At 52.0% G+C, this 9,181-nt stretch overlaps 1 protein-coding gene across 1 annotated transcript; it reads left to right on the top strand.

Moving 5' to 3' along the window:
- The first annotated feature begins 220 nt into the window (after positions 1 to 220).
- Positions 221 to 4,272, top strand: LOC140681818 (serine/threonine-protein kinase PAK 3-like). The gene is made up of 8 exons (XM_072922308.1): positions 221 to 282; positions 409 to 457; positions 937 to 1,049; positions 1,565 to 1,682; positions 2,332 to 2,431; positions 2,859 to 3,055; positions 3,657 to 3,794; positions 4,183 to 4,272. Exons 1-8 carry the CDS (start codon positions 221 to 223, stop codon positions 4,270 to 4,272), a joined length of 867 nt encoding a protein of 288 aa, XP_072778409.1.
- The last annotated feature ends 4,909 nt before the right edge of the window (positions 4,273 to 9,181 follow it).

The following is a 9,181-nucleotide window of genomic DNA, read 5'->3' as shown; positions in this document are numbered from 1 at the left end:
TTTAGTTTAGACTTCTAGTTTTGGACAGGCCATCTGTGCTGCAGGGCTGCTTGTCCTGCTGCTGTTGTTTTTTAGGTGGTGGCGGTGTGGTGGTGTTGTTGTTTCCTGAGGGAGTGAATTGAAAGGGCGCAGTGTCCCAGAGAGTGGGGCTGCCTTTCTGATCTGCTGCAGGGTGGGATCTCTTTTGAAGGGAGCATCTTTCCTTGGGATTTTTACAGAGATGCTGGTGAGCGAGGGAGATCCTGAGGCTAAATACACAGAACTGGAAACAATTGGCAGAGGGTGAGTGCAGCCACCGTTCCTTCCATATACTGTTTGTCCCTGGACTTTTTTCCTCTTGTACTGCGGAGTCCTGCACTTGCAGGGACTAAAGGACTTCTTCTTTCTCTGCGGCTGTTTTGTTTCTAGGGGTTTTGGCACGGTGTGCATGGCAGTGGAGATTGCCACAGGAGAAGAGGTAAGCGTCAAGCAGCGCCACAGCTTCTGCAGAACTGTTTTAGGACAGCATTTGATCTGTCATGTCTGGAAGAGTTTGCTTTGTTGCTGTGAAAGGGAGAATGCCAGTGGAATGATCAAGCCCCCTAGAGGTTGTCCAGCAGTTTTGCTCCATTTTTTCTGGCAGAAATTGACTTTCTGCTTGCAAGAGGTGTGTGAATAAAAATGGGGATGATCAAGTAAAGCCATGGGGGAAGTCTGTGGGAACGGTGAGTGTTGTTAGAGCTTTGAGGTGGACAGCATAGACCATGTTTCTGCCAGGTTTCCAAGGCAAAGGCTATCTGGCTCTTTGTCCTGGGAGGGGCCCAAGCAAGCGGTCTGATGTCCAGCCACAAGGCAGCTTGGCCCAGCCCAACTCTGTCACCCCATCATCACTGTCTCTGTGTTCCCCTGGTGGTTCTGTGCCACCAACTTTGGTTCATGTTTTCCATGTTGTTTTAGGTGGCCATAAAGAAAAAGAGTCTGCTGGAAGAGAGCAACAGCGAGGTGTGTCTGAATGAAATGCAGATCATGCGTGGCAATAAGAATGCCAATCTTGTGACCTTTGTAGACAGGTGAGTGGTTCTGCTGTTCTGCCATGAAAGGTCATTCACATCCTGCAAGCCAGAAGTTCAGCCACTCCTTTGGCGGCTGGCAGAGGATGGAGCTGTTAATTCCTATTTCTGGGCTGATCTACAGCGTCCTGGGAGGAGATTGCATTGGGGCTGCGTTCATCTTTGCTGGCATACCTAGTTTGAAGTGTGCTTTCAAAGACCGGCCTTGGCCCTGTCTCACTGAGCCAACAGCCTCAAAGTTCCTGTCCTCTCTCCACATGGTTTTATTTGTTTTGGCATTTGATTTTTTCCCACGGGTCTCCAGTGCTGACAAAGCGCTGTAGATTGTATTTCCCTTGGCCTGTTGCATTGGTGTGGATACCAAGCAGCCTTTAGACTGCACAGAGTTCAAGCCCTGTAGAGCATTGTGAATGACTATTCCTCCTGTCTTCCTCTGAGAGAGACACAGGAGCAAGAATCCATCAGGTCATGTAAGTGCACACCTTCATCTCCAGGCTGTTGTTTCCTCCTTTCAGCTACCTGGTGGATGAGGAACTCTGGCTGGTGATGGAATACATGGACGGAGGTTCTTTACACGATGTCATTAGGGAGACTCATATGGCAGAAGGAGAGATAGCAGCTGTCTCTCGGGAGGTAAGGGATGGCGCTTGTGCTTCCCATGGCTTGGTCGGGACGGCCCTTCCAAATGGGTGATAAGGAGAGGAGAGATTTCCCCTTCCAAGCTTCCTTTCTGCATTTCTCTTACACCTGGCAGTAGCAAGAGCAGATGAAGTGCCTGCCAATGTGCCTGCCCTTCTTCTAGTGTGTTTGTGTTTGCCTCTCTAAAGCTTTGCCTGGAGCTTGTGAGTGATGCATTCCTTCCCCACAAGAGCAAAGTGGCTGGTGGCACCATGTTGAGCAAGTGGCAAAGACAAAGAGATCCTCACAGGACTCTCACAGAGCTCAGCCTCAAAGGAGAGCCTCGCACCCCAAGTGGTGTTTGCAAAACCAGACACTGTTGTCTGGCTGCAGAGAGTACAGGCACTGCAGCTGCGCACCTTGAGTCTGTGTTTGCAGGGCACTGGCCAGAGCAACAATTGCCCTTTCCCTTTCAAAAGCAAACAGCCACGCCCTTAGAAAAGCTCTGCTGTCCTCGTGTTGGAGCAGCCAGCTCTGCTGCCTTTGCCAGCAGCCTGGCCTGCCGTGGCTCCGCATCCCCCAGGAAGTCAGTCTTGCAGGTGTGCCACTGCCCTGCTTGTGGGACGCAATCCACTCAGGCTCGTGTTTCTTTTTCCTCTCTCAGTGCCTGCAAGGCCTGGATTTCCTTCACTCCAAGCAAGTGATCCACCGAGACATCAAAAGCCACAACATTCTCCTGGGCTTGGACGGCTCTGTCAAGTTGGGTGGGTGTTGCTGGCCAGGCTCAGCCGTGGCGGGCTGCGGTGTGGGGCTGCCTTTGGGTGCTGCCGCTTCCCTGGTGCCTGTGGCAGTGCAGGCTGCCCTGCTGCGAGCGCAGAGCACAGCCACAAGGTGCAGGGAGCTGTAGCTGGGCAGAAGGGGTCAGGAGTGCCTTTGGCTTGTGTGTGTCCCTTCCCCAGCAAGGCAGCAGCAGTCTAATAGCTTCAGGGGACTAAAAGCCACTGCCTGAAGTCGGGGGCTTTTGCAAAGTGGCCAATTGCGTATTTCCTCAGCTGCAGGCTCAAAGAATAGCAGCATGCCCCTGGTACAGCTGGATTCCACACTGCCTTCTTAGACATTGATTCAGTGGGGAATTCTTTTCTTTGCTTTCCTTTTTCAAGCTGGCTGGATCTGAGTGTTTTTTCTCCTCAGCTGATTTTGGCCTTGCTGCTCAGCTCACCGCTGAGCAGAGCAAACGGAGTTCAGCTGTTGGGACTACGCACTGGATGGCGCCAGAAATTTTCACAAGGAAGCCCTACGGCCCCAAAGTGGACATCTGGTCCTTTGGCATTGTGGGGATCGAGATGGTGGAAGGAGCACCTCCTTACCTGATGAACACCTCTCGCACGGTACGCTGCAACTACCCTCAGATGCTCCTGTCACTCTGACTAAATCTATTCCCATTCTGCTGCCTGGGAAGCTTGCTAACACCTGACAATGATTGGTGCCAGGCTGCATAGTCTCTTATGCTTCTTGCCCAGATGATCCCCTTGGCATTTCATCATGAATAGCACAAGAAAATCACAATGCCTTTTCCTTGATGGAAGCTTTGCCTAAGAGAGCAGTGAGCAGCTTTACCTAAAGGAGCAGTGAGCTGCATTTTATGGGAGGAATCCTTGGAAATAGTAAAGTTAGATTAAAGTCTGTCTTCCACCTCGCCTGTAGAGCTGGTGTCAGTGCTGAGAGAAGCAAAGTGTGCTGCTGCTGATGGAGTTGCTCCTAATTCCATCAGCCAATGAAATCAGGGATCAAGGCAAGAGCCTTTGCATGTTGGACTGGCTACGGCTGCCTCTGGCTTTGGGTTCTTTTAGTAGGGGTAGGAAAGGTATCTCCCTCCCTCTGGCAGGGAGTAAAGAGCCACTGGGGAGTGGAGCTTGTCCAGTGGGGTCTGTGTGAGCAGTTTGGCGTGTGAAGGAGACAGGTGGAGCGTGGCATTTCCTTCTTCTCCAGGTTCAGCAGCTGATAAGCACCAGGGGCACCCCGAAGCCTCAGAAACCCAGGCAACAGTCGGCTTGGCTGCGAGACTTTCTGTGCTGCTGCCTGGAGACGGACGAGGACAGGCGCTGGTCTGCCCAGGAACTTCTGCAGGTAAAAGGCAAAGCGGCTGCCGGGTGCGCCGGCCGCCCGCTGCCAGGGGCTCCTCGTCTGCTCAAGTCCAAGGCGGCAGATGGGCCCTGCTCCTGAGAATCTCCAGTCTGGGGGCTTTTCAAAGGAAAACAGAGGAGAATCCCGGCCTGGCATGGGTTGGAAGGAGCCTTTCCAGGTCACCTAGACCAAATCTCCTTCAGCTGAAGCCATCTGGGTTAATGGATTTGTGGGATTGGGAGTCATGTTTGGCTCATGTGGCATGGTCCTGGATGTGGAGACAGAGGTGCACAGAATGCCCTCCTTTGTGTATCTTTCTGCTTGCCAGAGAAAGCCAGTTTCAGCCTGAGAGGGGAGTAGAAATTAATGTCTTCTTTTTCTCTTTGGGCAGCATCCTTTTGTAACCTCAGCCAAGCCGACCTCCAGCCTGACGCCTCTGATCATGGCAACGCAGCAGTTTATGGCCGACAGGAGATACTAGCCCTGCAGGAGGCCATTGGTGTTTTTTGTAGTTTCTAGTTTCTAGTTAATAGCTCGTAGTTTCTAGTTTGTTTAGACTGATAGTGTAAATAAATACGATAATACATAAAACCTTCACTGTGCTGGAAGCTTCCCTTTGTTCTCACGATGTGCATAAGCTCTAAATTTGCTTCTGAATGGTCAGGTGTTTCTTAAATGTGGGAAAAGCCATATATGGGGTTTGTGGCATGGTCTGGAAGTGGGCAAAGGTCTTCTGACCTTGGTGCCTCCAGGCCAAAACCTCTAGTGGAGAGACAGGCTGGCAGCAGTGACTAGAGGAGCAGAGTGGGGCAAAATGGAGCAGAGCAGTGGTGGCAGTGCAGGGCATGCTGCTGTGGCTGTGGTTGTGTTGCAGCTCTTGGGAAAGGTTGGGAGTGTCTGTGCTGCTGTGGGCAGAGGGGAAGGGACCCGGGCTTCTCCACAGGCTCGGGCACAGGTGAGCGTCCCGTGGGAAGGCAAGTTCTGCCACGGCAACTAAGGCCAACATGTGGGAGTGAAGACTTGTGCAGTTCGGAGCTGCGTGAGCCACTGTGGAGGCCTGTGGGCCTGCTGGAGGACTTCTTGGGGCTATGCCCTGGAAGAATGTCCTTTAGATTTTAACCTTTCCCTTATCTTGTCCCCTAGACTTTAAACTCTCCCATGGACTCCGGTTTTTTGTTTCAATGTACATTTGATACATTATTAGTATATAATATATAGATATAGATATAATATATAGATATTGTATAGATATCTATATATATATAGATATATAGTCATCATATAGTGATGATTCAAAATCATTTACTGTGCGATGTTTTGTGGCAATTGACAGTATATTTGATGATCATTTAAATTTAAATTTTAGTTGCACAATATTTAACAGACTTCCTTTTCCAGTTTTCGTATTCATCCGCCACGTCCCTGTACCCACTATCCTTGAGAAGGACAGGACTGGAGATGGAACCTGCTCAAGAGCACAGGCCAGCCACCAGCCATCTGCCATCTGCCCTTCTTTTCCGTGCCCTTGCCAGGAAGGCACTGGCCATGCCTCCCCAGATTCTACCCTAACCCACTTTGTGACAGCCCTCAACCCTGCTCCTGCTTTCCTGTTGTATTAGCAGTCCCCGATTGTGGAGTTGTGTTTTTATACTTTATTGTATTTTCATTGTATTTCGATTTTAAAATGGTTTATCCCCTTGAACCCCTCTGTGCCCCTTTGGTTTATCCCTAGTTTTCCCATCCCTCCTCAAGTGTCCATCACCCTCTAAGTACAGAGACATTCCCCTGTCTCCTCCCAGATGCCTTGTCCGTCACTCGGTGTGCCTTCCCTTACATCTTGAAGCTTCCATCCAGAGCGTCAGGTGGTTGGGTGAGGGCCTGGGGCCCCTTCCCCTTTCCTCCCTCATTGGATACCCTCATTGTCAGTTTGTACAACAGTCACTCCTTACTGTTTTCTCATTGGCGAGTCAGTTCTCCTCCTTCTCTGTATTTAACTGGTGGTTTGCACCTCTCTGGTGCTCTTGTCAGCAGGTTGTGATCAGGTGCAGTTGGGCTCTTTGCCACCTCCATAAAGCTTTGGAGTTCTACCCCTGACAAGAAACTCTTTGTTATTCGCCAGTGGGATCAGCTACGCCTTGGGAGCAATGGAGGCACTCCCAAAAGCCCATCCAGGTCCAGCAGGGAGTGCTTCTTGCTGCCCTACTCGCCCCTTGGAGAGCTAGCTTGGGCTGAGTGGACTGGAGATCAGTGGTTGGGGGCGAGGACGCGGCAGATGGTGGCAGCGGCGATGGTGATGGGTGTCTCTCCCTGCAGAGCTCTGTTTGGCACTGCCGCTACCATCAGTCTGCCACGCTGGGTGTGCGCGTGGGAATCGGATCTGCCGCTCCACTGCCTCTTCCTACCACCCTGCTGGGCTCCACTGGGCTTGGCTGGAGTCCCTTTTGGCTTGGCTGAACTCACTTGGTATCAGTGTCACCACTCTGGACTGCACTGTTCTGCTGGAGCGGAAAAACAGTCCCACGTGCCACCCTGGCCCTGATGGTTTCAGTTGTGTGTCAGAGCTGTCACTTCCGTGCCACTCATCTCAACCCCGTGGCCTAAAAAATACTGTGGAAGGACAGAACTGGGAGGGGAATGGTGGTGGTGCTTTGGTCCCAAGGCCTCTCTGCTAGAGGGAGCCAGAAAGAAGGATCCCCCTTGCATTTGTGGTCATGGCATTTCCTTGCTGAAATCACACCCATGGCTGTGATGTAAAATGAATAAACAGTGCTGAAAGATCCATGACCTGGTCTCTGTAGCTAGGAGAAACCTCTAAATGTAATTGAAGTAGTGCTTCTCCTTGTTTGCTGCTTTCCTGAACTGAGCAAGGTCCAACTGGAAGAAGCCTTCTGGTTTTTGCTCAGAAGCATTAGTGGCCAAAGAGCACTGATGTGGTTCCTCACATCCCGCTCCCTTCTCAGTGCTCAATTTCTCCAGGTGGGCTGTAGGGGATTAGTGTGTTCTTGGAGTTACTCTTAGATGCCTTGAGCAGTAGCTTATGGACTAGGAGGGCTTTTTGTCTTGCTTTGTAGCAGAGGAGAGCTTTGCAGGCTTTTTTTGGCCTGAGCTGTAGGGAAGATCTGGTTCCCTGCACGCTGTGAGTTCACAAACCAGCCCAGGGTGGCTGCTATTGTGATGTCAGAGGCCGCATCCCAGCGTTGCCAAGGCAAAGTTGCTGTGCCCAGGCCCGGCAGGGCTCAGTGAGCAGAGCAGCTCTGTGGCACGCTGACTGCAGGCGGAACCTGCTGATCGCCGAGGTCTCTGCCAGCAGGACTCGCAGGATTTTTGGTTTTTCCCCGCAGGCGTTGTCTGGTGCAGACTTGGGCAGCGCTGCTCAGGCCATGGAGAGAGTGTGTGCTGCAGTTTGCACGGCTTTCTCCGTGGCCTATTCTGGGTACTTTTTCACCCAGCTGGCACGTAAGTGGACTGTTTTGTGCAGTGTGGCATATGGACACCAAAATGCCACCAAGAGGCCTTGAGTTGGGTAAAGCTGCTGTCAGCAGCTGCAGCTAAGAAGGGGGTGTCTCTAGCCAGAGGGGCCTGGGCAGCATTTGTAATGTAGCCTGCAGGGGCTCCGCTCCTCCCGTGGCATAGCCTGTGCCCATGGGGTCTGGAATCTCCTCAGTTTGCTGGCTCAAGCCAGACAACTTGCAAGATAGGAGGACTGGGAGAGCTTGGCAGCAGTCCTTGGAAAAGCTGTGCACTGCTCTCCAGCACTGAGGGAAAGTCTCTCAGTTCAAGTCTTCTTGTCTGCATTCCCTCATCCCAGCATGTGCCTGTGGAACTTGACACTTCCTGAGTGCTAAAAGAGCTATTCCTTCTGGGGTGAAATCACGGGATCAGCTTGGAAAAGGCCTCTGAGATGGACATTTTAGAGCAGTTCTTGTATGCTCCTGAACCCAGGAGCTGTTCCTGCGCTGTGTCACCACAGAACTGCCACCATGGCTAAAGGGGACTTGGGTGAAGCTTTGTTGGGGAAGGGTTTTCAGTAAGCTCATGGCAATTGCTGCATGCAATCCCTTCAGAAACCTGAAGTCCAGGGAAGGGAGGAGCTGTAGCTCCTGCTGGGTGGGGTGGGGCAGAAGCTGGAATGCCTGTTGCAGAACCACTGGGACTTTCTCAGTCTCGAGTTTCTATGGGTTGAGAGGCCAAAGAGGACAAAGGGTAGACACGAGGCAGTAGTTTGTGCTGTTGCCTTGCTGTGTGACACAAGGGTTGCTGCTGGAGTGATGGAGTGAAAGCAGAATGCTCTGTCTTTGGTTGCTGACTATTTGGTGGGCTTGCCCAGCACAGGCAGTTTCCTTACAGCATCTGCTTCTTTTTCCCTTTTGTCTTGCAGGTCACATCACCCGTGCCTGGAGAGAATCCGCTCCTTGGGTGAGTGGGAAAGGAACCTTTGACGTTGGTAGCATTTGACAATTGTGGAGCAAGCTGTGAGTTGGGCTTGGTGCAGTCCAGTGCCAGCCTGGTTGGATGGATGAAAGAACAGTCCAGGCTCTTTGCAGCAGCAGCAGCAGCAGCAGCAGCAGCAGCAGCAGCAGCAGCAGCAGCAGCAGCAGAATCTGCAGGAGGAGTTGGATCCCAGGCTGTTTCTCCAGTTCCTTTTCAGAGCTTTTAAGCAGCTGAAAGTGGGGTTGCTTGGTCCTTGAAGCCATGATGGAAGTTCTCCTGTACAAGAGAGTGCAGTCCCATCTAACTGGCCCATTTGACTTGAGTTTGAACAATTAGAATGCCATTTCTCTGCAGATGATTTCTCCTTAGTGCATCTGGCTCCAGAGCTGAATAGAGAGGTTCCCTGTCCCTGACACTGCTGTCTATCTGCAGAGCCCAAAACAGACCTCTGAGCCTCCTCTGGATGCATGTCTTCCTGAAGAAGAGACCAAAGGGGAGGAAGATTCCCACCAAAGTGCACCTGCTGCCACTGCAGGGCCTGAGCATCCAGCATCAGTAAGTGGCAGCTCTGGCTAGTCCTGTGGCTGGAGCAAAGCAGAGCTGCAAGTTTCTGAGCAGACAGCACCTGCCCTGCCTGGCTGAAGATGCTGAGGACTGGAATCTTTCCAGCTCTCCCAGAGCACTTCCCCCAGCCTGTGAGGCCGGGAGAAATGGTGTGGAACTTGGATGTTTAGGCATCACTTCCCTACTGTTCTGACAGGGGCTGGGAATTTTTCTCAGCAAGAGACAAGGGGTAGCAATAGGATGTCTTTGGATGCTCCTGGGGTACAAGTGAGGCCCTCTGTGCCCAGGGGCTGTGCAGGCTCCTTGTCCCCAGTGAAGAGAGTAGAGCAAAGGTGCAGTTCACAGCCTTGCAGGATATGAGGAGACACTGTCCCCAGAAGGGACCTGGCCCTCCG

The sequence above is a fragment of the Taeniopygia guttata genome, chromosome Z, assembly GCF_048771995.1.
Source record: "Taeniopygia guttata chromosome Z, bTaeGut7.mat, whole genome shotgun sequence".
NCBI lineage: Eukaryota > Metazoa > Chordata > Aves > Passeriformes > Estrildidae > Taeniopygia > Taeniopygia guttata.
This window is presented reverse-complemented; position numbering and strand designations above follow the sequence as displayed.